Source organism: Ostrinia nubilalis, chromosome 26 (assembly GCF_963855985.1).
Source record: "Ostrinia nubilalis chromosome 26, ilOstNubi1.1, whole genome shotgun sequence".
NCBI classification, from domain to species: domain Eukaryota; kingdom Metazoa; phylum Arthropoda; class Insecta; order Lepidoptera; family Crambidae; genus Ostrinia; species Ostrinia nubilalis.
Genome location: NC_087113.1, coordinates 5,096,684 through 5,110,704, shown reverse-complemented (window position 1 = coordinate 5,110,704; position 14,021 = coordinate 5,096,684). Strand labels below are relative to the sequence as shown.

At 36.2% G+C, this 14,021-nt stretch overlaps 1 protein-coding gene across 1 annotated transcript; it reads left to right on the top strand.

Moving 5' to 3' along the window:
- LOC135084476 (BUD13 homolog) lies at nucleotides 1–13,453 on the top strand. The gene is made up of 5 exons (XM_063979261.1): nucleotides 1–166; nucleotides 8,276–8,466; nucleotides 11,241–11,334; nucleotides 11,864–12,048; nucleotides 13,172–13,453. Exons 1-5 carry the CDS (start codon nucleotides 66–68, stop codon nucleotides 13,342–13,344), a joined length of 744 nt encoding a protein of 247 aa, XP_063835331.1. The 5' UTR covers nucleotides 1–65; the 3' UTR covers nucleotides 13,345–13,453.
- Nucleotides 13,454–14,021: the final 568 nt, after the last annotated feature.

Sequence of the window (14,021 nt, the reverse complement as noted above, 5' to 3'; positions counted from 1 at the left end):
GTGCTGGTTGTTCGTGTTTCATTTTATGAAATTTAATTTATTTGAGTGATTTTTAACGTTTTAAAATGTCTACAACAATAGATCAAAAAGCCTATTTGCAGAAGTACTTAGGTAAACCATCGGGAGATAAGAAAAAGAAGAAGAAAAAGGCGCCAAAGGGCAAAGGGTTAGTTTCGTCGTTTCGTTCATTTATTTTGTTGAAACTTGCATTATTTCCGTACCGCGCGGGAATAACTTGACATGTCATTTTCGCGTACTTTTCAGGGGAGCGATTTTAAAGTTTAGAGTTCTCTGGTAAATCGGAATTAATGATAATTGATATTTTTATGATTGAAATAAGCTAATTTGATGCATATCTTTCGATTGGCGTAAGAATTTGATTAAATTATCTTCTTAATCTATTAAAAAAAAGACTTGTCAAGTTGTGTACCGACGACTTGTCAAGTTATTCACCAAAGAAAAACAAATATTTAAGGTATAAAAATTGGATTTAAGTTAATTATTTGGAATTAAGTTTAAGTAAAAAAACAAAACATAAAAATAGAACATATTTTTATCACTTTTGCAATGAAATAGTAACAAATTTATTAGAAAAATCAAATATAATCGCAGATTATGATCGCTTTTGATCAGATAATTGTACGTTTGCTTAAAATAAAAAAAAAGACAAATAAAAGAACAAAAGCCATGCTTCATAACAAGCACAATTAATTTTAATTATTTTAAGCTTACCATTAAGCTTAAAAGAATTAAAATTAACTGGATATATTTTTGCGTAAGGTCGACACGCCCTTTCGCGTCCATCGTCCAGTTCACGTCCAAATGACGGATCAATCTAGAACGAAAGCTATTGCTATGGTTCCCTGAATGTATGACAGGTAAACCCACATTAAAAAAAACGTATAGCATGCTACCGTTTTTGCCAAAAATAAATCCCACGTGAGCAGGTGCGCGTTTTAAGGTAAGTTTTTAATATATTTAGGTCTAGTTTGGGATTTACAGCAGTCTCTAAGCCTTAACCATGAACCATACAATACGGATAATGATATCGGTGATTGTACTTTATTAAATGACACTTAAAATAAGGTGGATGCGAATTTACTACAATGCAATTTCCACTTTGCGTCAGAAGTGATCGCGGTCTGGTCTAACTGGGTCAAAGATATTAAAATATACAAAACAATGCATGTTTTATATCATTTAAAACGATATTTACATGACGTATCGAACACAAAGATTTTTTTCAGTACTTAGACCTTTTCCTGGACGCTAATACACCCTCCAAATGTAGCTTACCCTTTGTGATAGCCAATTTGCGTCCACATTATCACGACTATTTTCTAAATACAGACGTTGTAAATAATGTTAAAAAGCAAACTGTGCCTAGAGAGGAGACCATAATATTGCAAATTGAGCCATGCTATTGAAATTTCAAAAAATGAAATAAACTAAAATATAAGGTGTTATTTTTTATACTGATCATACTTTACCAACGCATCTAATAAAATCATACAAATACAACCCAAGTGTTTTTAAAAAAAAATTCAGGCTAGTTTTCGAGTAAAACGACAAAGAATGTTTCGAAAAAAATAAAAAATAAATCATCCTTTGAGCGCGCAGAGTATTCGTTTACGCACTATCGTAGTAGCCGGCCGAGGGCAACGACCGCTGCCACGTGCCGCGCCGCGTGAGTCGGCCATATTGATATGCCAGCCAGTCGCTCCGCGCCCACAGCCCGCGCCGAGTCGCCGATCGGCATGCGGGAGCGCCACAACATAAACAATCGTCCCAGTCAGTCCAATGTTGTGCCCAAACGTATTGCAGTGTGTGTGTGCGAGTTATTACAATGCCGCGCTTGATAAATAACAAAACGCAGGTGAAATTATGTTTCGGGCACACTAACTGGCCGACGAGAAACATTAACGAGTCGAAAACCTTCACACCTTGCTTGTTTGGAGCCGCGCAGCGCTTCAGGGAGCGCAGCCGTATCCTGACTTGACGAGATCCCGTGCGCTTCGAGGACGAAGTTCTGGATTTCAATTTCAATCACCGGCACAGTGCTGGCGGTACCCAGATGCGAGCGCCGCAGACGGCGGCTTTTGCGTAAAAATACGAAATGCCTTATCAAGGAGCTGTTGTTGCCAGAGGGCCACGACCGGGACCGAGTTCTATCGATGGTTATTGCGAAGTCTACCTAGGTACATACCTACAGTGTGATTTGGACAGATGAGTGCTTGTTTACGCGAAAGGGACTTTTTCCGTAAAAAAGTTAGTGCGCGAATTGTGAATACAACATCCGACGTGGTGTCTAGTGAACAGCAAGCAAGTGTGCAGCCCGGAAGCATTATTTCAATTCGATCGTGGCTAGATTAGACAGTGCAAGACAGTGTTTACGTGAACATTCAACAAAGGCTTGACATTCAAAATGTATTGTGATTAGTGTAATAATAACCTAGGAACTTTAAATAACAACATTCAAAATAGGTAAATGTGTGAATAAGTAAAATCAATGAATCTAAAGTGTGATGGCAAATCATAATTTAGGAATTAAAACCAGGAAAATTGATCAGTGAGTTTTATTTACAACACATAATCATATTCAATATTAGGGTGCATTTCCACTGACGCGAAGCGAAGTAGTGATAGGTATGTACCTACCTATCAATTTTTTATTACGTCTCTAAATAAATTGCGTAGGCATTACGAAACCGTAGATATTGAATTCCAATTTCTATCCTTTTCTAAATTTCTAGTTTAACGCGGATGATTCGCCTCGGTTCGTTGGAAAAGTCCCCCGCTATTACACTAATGAAAATACCTACACTTATTTACCTACCTATGTGGCTAGATTTTATTTCTCCCAGCGCGTAGTACCTATTAACATGACGTAACATCGTACATACTCACGAGTGATAATTTTTGGTAACGTAGGTTTAGTGTAATCTAACCTTTATGTGTGTGAACGTTGAATGAACGCGCGCGCCCATTGTTCGTACTCGTATGAATGAAATGGGTAAAGAAAGAGAGAGAGGCAGTGAGTGAAGACAGGATGGTTGTAAAAATAATATCTTTTTTTTGTTAGGAAAAGTAAAAACAAAAACTAGCCTGAATTTTTTTTTAAAAACACTTGGGTTGTATTTGTATGATTTTATTAGATGCGTTGGTAAAGTATGATCAGTATAAAAAATAACACCTTATATATGTATGTATGTTTATAATTATTAAGTGTGATACCTAAATATTTTGAATACCAATTAGTAAGATTTTATTTATATTTTTTTATTTAAATGCTGTTATTAATTATTAGTGATTTTGAATGCATTTTTTCTATATTTCATTAATATTACAAAGATAATATTAAAACTTCTAATGGTTTAGAGCAAGTTTAATACTATACTTATAAAGACTAAAGGGAGCATAATGACAACAATTTTTCGTTCAAAATGATTACGAAAAATTGTAGGGTGGGTGTACCAGTAACAAACCGAATAAGCGACATTTTAAAAGTAATTTTGCGACTCAATTATTACAACAATCATTGCAAAAAAAGAATTCACTACTCCTTATCTATCATAGAATCAAGTAGCTTATTCAAATTTTCTTAATAGCTGTAAGTTTTATTTTTATTTAACAATCAATGTGGAAAGTCGCAATGTGCCTAAGGTTGACCAGTCGTGTTTGTCGCTTTTATTTATGACTAATGATTGGTAGAAGTACGGCAGTGCTACCAAACGTAACAAAAGTGGCGGGAAATTGGACAGATTGTTAATATTTAGATGTGAAATTAGAAATGGTGTACTACTGGTTCCTGGTGTGGGACTGGTGCACCCACCCTATATTATTTTTATTCCTCAAATCTACCAACTCACTAAATGGACGAGATCTGGCGTATCGACCCTACTTACTTTTACCTCATCATTATTCCTAAATAATGTCATTGAAGTCAAATAGACTATAATAATTATCCGGAACTTAAAATTGACCTAAAAGTTTATTATTAGATTTTTTACTTAAATTCTGTTGTCAAACGAAATATTAGTCTGTTATGAAAAAAACATTAGTAGATAGACCTACCTATTGACTAAACATATCCTTCTACTTTCAACTTGCTATTTAAACGTTAATTTAGTTTTAAACTATTGAAAATAGTAATAAAAGTAATAATTAACGCTTTGATAAGTAAAAAAATATAAAGCTAACAATGTTATATTTTAACAACTGCTAATGACACATATAAAAATATGATTATACGAAGGTAATAGCTGGATAACTCCAAATATCCAAACTCTTGACAGCGTGCATAACTAGACAACTGCACATATCATGGATGTGTTTAGTACTCAGAGGGGATCATAACTTGATAACTGTTTTTGTCAAATTAAAAACGAAAATCCATAAATGTTTAAGTCGAGATATTAATAAATACATGTTCTGACTAGGGATTGCAATCGAATATTCGAATATTCGAATATTCGAATTTTTATTTCAAATTAGTATTCGAATAGTAAATTTACGTGTATTCGAATATTCGAATATTACAAAAATAAACAGAAAATATAGTAAAAGGACGACTTAGTGTTTGTAAATACAGTCGGAGGCATCAAATACATATCACCCGCTAAAAGAACTAGTCATGATGCTTCCGACTGCATTTGTGAACACTAAGTTGTCTTGTTTCTGTCTTTTCTGTTCATTTTTAGGTAGTTGTGTTTTTTGTTTTTTCAATCATATTTTTATTATTTGCGACTTTGATACAAATAGTATAAAAGAGGCGATAGAGCGAAACCAAAGTTCCAAATAAGTTCAAAGAGACAACTCTATTTAGCAAAGTCAGCTGACGATGCTGAAGACGGCAGACGGTAACGTCAACAAAAACCGAGGTTTTGGGTGAGATCGAAAAGATTTATGGACAGCTATATACCTCCAAATTTGTTAATAGCTCAGGAACAGACGCAAGAGCTAGGTTAACGCGACACTATACCAAAGACATCCCGTATATCAGCCTATACGAGATTAGGAAGGCTCTCAAACAGCTAAAGAACAACAAGGCACCAGGTGATAACGGGATAACCTCAGAGCTTCTGAACGCAGGTGGAACACCGATACTCGTTCAGAGACTCTTTAGCTCCGTCTTACTTCAGGGAAGCGTGGTGGTGCTCTTCTTGGACTATGAGAAGGCCTTTGATTCGATCAAGACAGCACTGCTGCAGTCTCTCCGACTATCGGTATATCGAGGTGCTAAAATGCCTGTACAGAAACGCTACCATGTCGGTCCGTCCGAGTACAGGAGCAAAGCACGAGGGCGATTCCTCTGCGGCGATGCGTGAAGTATGGATATGTTATATCTCTTAAACCGTTGACCGCTGCATTGGAAGGCGCTTCCAAGCTCCCTGAATGGAAAGGATTCGCCATAAATAACTATCAATGGCAAATACATCACTCAGCTGTGGTTTGCTGACGATATTGCGGTCATGGCAGAATCGCTTGAAGACCTCGGCACAATGCTCGAAGACCTTAATCGAGTCTCCCAACAGGTAGGCCTTCGGATGAACATGTACAAAACGAAGCTTTTGTCCAGCGTCCATGTTTCGGTTGGAGCTCAATTCTGGAGACTGTTGACAAGTATGTCTACCTCTGACAAACGATTCGGCTAGGTAGATCAAATTTCGAGAAAAAGGTAAATCGTCGAATCCAACTTGACTGGGCAACCGAGAATAGAATAGGCCTTATAAATAAGCTCAAAGTTGCACAGCGTGCTATGGGGAGGGCTATGCTTGGTGTTTCTTTACGAGATCGAATCAGAAATGTGGAGATCCTGAATATTTCTTTCTTTCTTCTTTCTTAAACGAACTAAAGTCGCTGACATAGCCCGACGGATCAGCAAGCTGAAATGGCAATGGGCAGATCACATAGTACGCAGAACTGATGGCCAATGGGGCAGCAAGGTTCTGGAGTGGAGGCCACGTACCAAAAAGCACAGCGTGTGACGTTCACCCACAAGGTGGACCGAGGACCTCATATAGGTAGCGGGAAGGCGCTGGATACAGGCCGCTGCCAACCGGTCATTGTGAAAGTCATTGGGGGAGGCCTATGTTCAGAAGTGGACGTCATATGGCTGAAATGATGATGATGATGAGAATTTTATAACTGTTTTAAAAACTATATTGTTAAATAGTTAAAATATAGTTCCCAAAGCAATAAAACCAGCAATAAAACATTGGTATTTTAAGTACTTTTTATTTTTTGAAAGTATTCGAATATTCGAATAATATTCGAATATCACTGGAAAAATATTCGAATATTCGAAATAGAAAATTATCGAATATTTGCAACCTCTAGTTCTGACATACATTGATAAATCGAAACATAAATGTTTGTACGAATAATATTAATTGGATATATCGTTATGTCAAATATTTATTGCCTAAATTGTAGATATTTACTTATGAACAAGAGCTGTATTTCAAGTATTTTTGGGTATTTCGAGTTGAGTTTTTTATACCAGTAGGGTATAAGGTAGAGGAAGCGTTTAAGCTAATAAAAAAAAAAAAGTGCAGGTCGAGATGTCAAGTTATTCCCGCGCGGTACGGATTTATTAATAATTACCCCGAAATCAAGCTATTACACTGCGGAACAAAAAAAATAAAAAAATCTGCGGCATCTATTTTGTTAATGGATTTTGTAAATACTTGTATTAGACATAAATGGTGTGCATTTACTTTCTTTGGATTGACTCTGGTTCTTGAGATAAACGAGACACAAGAAATCAATGAAAAAAATTAAACGACCCTCCCTAAACTTATATTAATTTGATTATACCCACTAAGTTTTATTTTCTACTCATGTATTAGTGTAGTTGTAGTTACAACAATTTAGTAATCAGCTACTAGATCTTGAAATTAACAGTTTGTGTATTTTAAATTAATTTTTAAAGAGCTTTTTTGTCTCAAAAATATGAGTTCATTATGAAAACCTTGCGTTTACAATCCCAACAGTTTTTTGTTAATATTTGGCTTCTAAACTTACAAAAGCAAAGGAATAAGATCACGGAGGTAGTGATAAAAACCTACCAAGCATACTGTCTTATAAAACTTCCATAAAATAATAAATATTGGGGGTCCAATATCGTCTGCAAGACTCGTGAAGACTCTTTGCCATACTGGAGTCAAGCTGGACGTAAAGGACTTCAATTTGGAAAGCCAAAGATATGAACTGAGCTTTCTAATCACTAAAATGATCAAAAGTCAGCCAAATTAAAGTCCTTTACGTCCTGAAACGTCCGTTTGAATACGGAAAAAATAAATTCGATTGACCGCAAATCCGTACTCTTATTAAGACACTGTATTTGTAAACCACATAACACAAATTGAATCTGAAGCATGGCTAAGCTTTGTTTTAGTAATCAAACAATATTTGGGGAGTCATAGAGCACCAGACTTTTCAGAATTGGTTGTTTGAAAAATTTAACACATAAGGATCTAATTTGAGTACCTATTTTTTTTTTTAACAATAGCCATTTGAACACGTTCTCCCATAATCTGGGTGATTACAGTGAGGAATAAGCAGAACGGTTCTACCAGAACATCAGGATAGTGGAAGAATGATATCCACGGTCAATGGGACCGCCAGATGATGGCTGATTACTGTTGCCATAATTATGGAATTTTCCTGACCAAAACCATAACATAAAAGCTTACAGAAAAAGCTTTTTGTAGTTTTTTTTCTACTATTTGATGAAAAGCAAATATATTTTTAATTTTTATATCGTTCTTAAATAGGATCTTAGTGTAAATATTTTTTTTACACAAATTGGTATTTTTATTTTGGTTTTTTTCATATAAATAGTTAATAGTATTTATCTCAAGATCTAGAGTCAATTTGACAAATCTAATATTTTTTTAGTATTCAGCACACTAGTCGCATACAGAATTGACTCTAAACTACCATGCCGCAAAATGACTGTTCCCCAGTGTTATCTAACCTAAAAATCACAAAGACAATCTTTGCTAAACATAATAGCCAGCATCTAATATTTATGTACTAGATAATTAGTTTTTCATCTTTGGATTCCTGTTCAAGGAATAAACAACGTCACTAATCGGTTAAACTCAGCATTGAATGCTCACTCTTCAAAATTATTTTATAGAAAAAATATTTTTATTGTACATTTAAAATTGTTTACTGTTGAAAAATAATTATCAAGTAACCTTGTTTATTGTATCGACTTCAAAAGGTTCAAAGACCTTTTTATTTATTTATTTCAGGTCTGTTACAGGAGAAATGACGATGATCCTCCACCGACGAATAAAAAAATGGAAAGAACTCTGGAAGGGAAGTTGGCTGGACTACAAGACGCTCGGCAGTTACGGGAAGAAAACGAATCGTTTAGGAGGAGAGAGGAGGATACATTCAAAAAGATGACAGATGACGTATCAGGAAGGAACGCTCAAGTTGTTTCTAGGAAAGGTAAATAAAACAAGATTATTTTTATTTTCATGCATGGGTGTACCCAACTTCTGGCAAGTCAGATTTTTAGATCAGATAGTTGGTCTATTCCACTTTGATCACCTGGCTTTGATTGAACTCCAAGCAACAATTTGGTGTCCTTTGATCACCCATTGTCCTTAGATCACCAATTTATTTATGGGTGATCAAAGGAAATTAAAATATAAATTAAACTGGAGTCCACTTTGTGATCCCCCAGGTCATCTTATCCATAGATGATCATGTAGTCCACTTTGATCACCTGCAGGGCTAAGATGCGCGCCGTGATAAACTGCTATCGCGGCGTTATATCGATTTTGACGTCACTATATCGTTTTATCTACCGGCGCTAACATGGCACCCCGAAAATTATCATGTCATCTGTCAAAATGTGATAGTGATAGATTTGTTTTTTTTTTTTGTGATAAACCTGGCAAGCCCTAACATGAAGCGCTAACTATATCATATTTTGACATCACGATAGGATAGGATGTGGTGTTTTTATCGTCCTCGATCCTTGCCCACGATAGCAAGACGATAGGAGATTAACTTTTTTGCAAGCTACTTTAACTCTATTTATTTATCATTTACAATGGTAAATGACATTTTACGATTAATTTGAGGCTAGAAAAATTCAAAGAAAGGAATCTAGCACCTTTGTGATACTTTTACTTCTAGGTGGAGATTGAGTTTTAGTTCAAGAGTTTATCAGAAGCAGCATTTTGTAATTATTGCTATGGATGTGAGGCGAATCTTGCGACAGTTTATAATCATTAACTGCAAAATCTAAGTGCTCCCACAGTCCCACCCACATTTAATTATTACATTACCTACCTTGTAAAATAACCATTACTTACTTACCTACTTAGGTAGGCAGTCAACAACAGTACATCAGACAAATATTAAGTTGCAAATGACGTGAGATACCCCATAGTGTTTAGCTTGATTTAAGTACCTACTGTCATCTGTACATAATCTTGTAAAAATTATTGAAAATGGGGCGGAATGTGGTGACCGAGCTTCTTATGTCTACATTATTTTCAAACAGTGGCAAGGTCATTGTCAGAAATTAGCATTGGGTGGGATATGTAATCAATAAAAAATTGCTATAATAACAATGAGAATAAATAAATTTTACAACTTGACGGTGATACCATACATACATTCCACATTACTATAAATCTAATTCCTCCGTTTGGACTTTTTTAAGGGCTTTAATGTGACAGGATGATAATCTTGTACAATTTATTCCATTATAATAAATTCATTCATCATCATCTCAGCCATAGGACGTCCACTGCTGTAATGCTTTCCATGTTGCCCGATGGGGCAGCAAGGTTCTGGAGTGGAGGCCGGGTACTGGAATACGCAGCGTGGCACGTCCACCCACAAGGTGGACCGACAACATCACGCAGGTCGCTACCAACCAGGCAATAAATTCATTATTGCAGTGTAATTTCAAAATAATTCAACCATTATTTACAAAATCTTTATTTGGAAAACTTTTGTTTTACAATAGCTATTGATAATTTCAAACACTAACAGAATTCCAAGAATTGGTTAGCCTAGCCAGTATCCTTGAAGTTTTTTGCTGATTGTTATTGTGAATTTTCATGACAGTGAGCGAGACTTGCTTATGTCTGCTTTAGAATGAAATAATCACTCATAATCCCACACTTCTTCATCCACTGTCTGAAAAAAAAAAGAATATTATTTAAACACAATTATATTATTACAATTACATAAACAGTTCATAAATAGAAACATTTACTTAATCCTATTTGTATTTTAAGTTTACATACAAAATGTTGATCATCAATATTATTACACAGTGAAAGAACTATGTGAAATAAATATAGGAAAGAAGGTGAAAGCTTATTTGTAGGAATAAAGATATTTTTCCTTTTATCAGGTGTTATTACTTATGAAAATCAAGATGTGCGGAGTATAGCTAATATTTTAGACTTTAGGTACTTACTTTGCTACTTATGAGTGTAACTTTATTTCTCAAATCTCAATAAACTTTCTGACTGCTTCATGTACGTTGAATAATTACTGTAAACCTCGCATTATGGGATAAGTAGTGGAGTTCGGACTTCGGTTATTCTGTTAATTTTGAAGACTTCATTCTTTAATACTATCGGTATGATTAGGAATTCTTCATTGTTTTTCTTTAACTTGGTTATCTCTTCGTTTGATATTTTCCGTACTTTAGAAATATTAAAAATAAGACTGGAAACATAAAAATACAATTTTAAAAACACAAATACAATCAATACAATCAAGCAGTCATGTAATGTCAACAAATTTGACATAACTTTTTTTTAATGACGTTCTCACTGCTTTAAGATATGTATTTTAGCCGAATTAATAGCAGAAATGAACGAGATTGAACGAATGAGCTAAAATATTTCAAGGTTGGCCAACATAATAACGCAAATTTTTCTTAATATGGCAACAATTGGGTTATCACGCGATAGCGGTCGATAGACTTTTCTATCGATGGTCCCATGTTAGGGAAAATGATAAAATTATCTACGTGATCGAAAATTGTCTTATCATATCATGTCATTGTCGATGCGCGCATCTTAGGCCTACTGGATGATCAAAGTGGAATAGACCAGATAGTTTGACTTAGTTCCTACAAAGCAACTGGGTATACCCATGTTTTCATGTTTTCCTATAAGTAATAATTTATTTTAATAATTAAATGCCTAATTTGTAATAATATTCATTATTTTTAATTTTCATTGCAGCCAAAAGAGAGACCTCAGAGGAAAGACAAAAGCTAAAAGAGAAAGCAGAGCGCCAAAAGTTCTTGGATGAAAAGTACAAGCAGTGGAGCAAAGGGTAAAAAAACTGTTTACTTTTTTATCAACTTTTCTCTTCTCCCTTAAGGTGATGTGATGTGTTTCCATGTTTGCCCAATCAGCTCTTGCTCTTAAGAAAGCAATCAATGTCATTTTGTGTGTAAAAAAGTACACCTTTTTTCCAAACAATGTCTTTTTTACACCTTTTTTCCAAACAATGTCATTTTTACACCTTATTTACCAATCAATGTCATTTTAACACCTTTTTTCTAAACAATGTCATTTTTACACCTTTTTTCCAAACAATGTCATTTTTACACCTTATTTTCCAATCAATGTCATTTTAACACCTTTTTTCCAAACAATGTCATTTTTACACATTTTTTTTCCAAACAATGTCAGTTTTACATTTTTTTTTCCAAACAATGTCATTTTTACACCTTTTTTCCAATCAATGTCATTTTAACACCTTTTTTCCAAACAATGTCATTTTTACACCTTTTTCTCCAAACAATGTCAGTTTTACATTTTTTTTTCAAACAATGTAATTTTTTCACCTTTTTTTCCAGCCTGAAACAAATAGAAGCTGAGACCGCACGTCGTGAGGACTTCATCAAGGAAGCCGCGAAGCCTCTCGCGCGCATGAAGGGAGACAGAGACCTCGAGAGAAGTCTCAAGGAGATTGAGCGAGACGGCGACCCCATGCTCGCTTACATCAGGGACAAGAAGAGAGAGAGGGGAGATCTTGGACCAGGTAAATAATTTACCATCGCCGTAAGGTAGCATCCCTATCGGTTTTCTACAGGCTACACTTCGGAGAATGTGCGAAAGAATTACATGAATTAATTCCACCAGCCCCCTTCCATCATCGGGGAACCAGACGCAGGTTAGCGTACCATCCCTATATTGTTGACATTCCACCAGCTCGCACTAAGCGTTTCGATGACTCTTTTATAATGCGAACAGCTAGGGACTGGAATTCGTTGCCTGCTGCTGTCTTTCCCGAAAACTATAATCCGGGCCTTTTCAAGGCGAGAGTGAATAGGCACTTACAGGGCAGATATGTACCATCCTAGACTGCATCCCACTTAACATCAGGTGCGATTGTGGTCAAATACCTGCCTTGTTATGCATAAAAAAAAAATATGTTACAAAAATCTTTCTTCTTCTTCTTGTCGTGTCGACAACAAACTACACAGTGTCTGCCCAAAACTTTGCTTCTACTACAAGAGTGGCGTTGTCAGTAGCCTTAATTAAATCTTCCTGCGTGCAGTTGTTTGGGCACGCAGGACACATCATGTGCTTCGTCGACTACCACAAATCGTTCGAAGCCTAGGACCATCGATTTTTCGTCGGCCGATAGTTTAGTCGGGCAGTTGATCAGTATGGGCATGTATGGAAGTGCGCACATTACACCGATTCGATTTGGCCGATTCTTCATACAATTTAAAATCGGGCACAACTATCGGCCAACTAAAAATCAACGGTGTGCGCCTTCTCTAAAAGAGATACTGTAGATTTCATTATTTTGACAAGAGTGCATGGTATTTCCTTTCCTGTGACTGAGTTTCTTTATTCCTTTTTTCTCAACATGAGCCAGATGGCAAGGTTAGCTATATCGAAATTCCCCTGAAAAGGGCTTTAACAGGAATTTAGTGTTCATAGGGATCACTTAAAAATTTGGGATTGATGGTGAAAACAGGCACTAGTCTCCACTGCAGGATGTATGACCCTCTTTAATTTAGAGGGAAATTGAGAATTTGGCCTAGAATCTTCACACTGCCAGACGGGCTTGATGTTCACATACAATGTCCCTAACGCTTCACCTTTTACAGCATCCATTTATTAACTTCTTTCAAATTCAATTTTGTTCACAGAAAAACCCACATACAAAGGTAGCTTCCCTCCGAACCGTTTCAACATCCGTCCAGGCTACCGCTGGGACGGCGTCGACCGCTCCAACGGCTACGAAAAGAAGTTCTTTGAAAACCAAAGCAAGAGGAAAGCTCAGGAAGAAGAAGCTTACAAATGGAGTACCGAAGACTTGTAATGATTCATCAGCAGGCCATTTAGTCTCCACTCCAGGAGCACGACCCTCTCTAATTTAGAAGCAAATGGAAAGCAAAGCTGAAGGGTCAATGGGCAGGGCACATAGTACGCAGAACTGACGGGCAGCAAGCGTACCGGAAAACGCATCGTTGGACGTCCATCCACAAGGTGGACCGACATCATAAAGGTAGCAGGAAGGCGCTGGACGCAGGCCGCTACCAACCGGGCAACATGGAAAGCATTGGGGGAGGCCTATGTTCAGCAGTGGACGTCCTATGGCCGAGATGATGATGATGATGATGAAATGGAAGATAATGGCCTACACTCCCCACGCTGGCCAGACGCGGTGGAAAGGCCCGATGCTCACATTGTGATGATTTCCAAGATTCAAATATTTATTCTTTCATCACTTGAGAGATAATGAAATAGGGCCTACATTTTTAATAATAAGAAAAATTTGTACAGATTATCCTCTTTTATTTCATGTCCATGTATGATCCCCGTGAAAAAACTATCGACAAGTTATAGATTTTATTATTATTTGGTGTGTATTTGAAGCACACTGGTCTGGTTTCGCCAATGGCAAGTTTTAGAGCAAATAATGAAGAATGTTCACAAATTTTGTTTTTTAGCTTTCTGTATTCTCTGTTAAAAATAAAAAATACATGTGAAAGAATT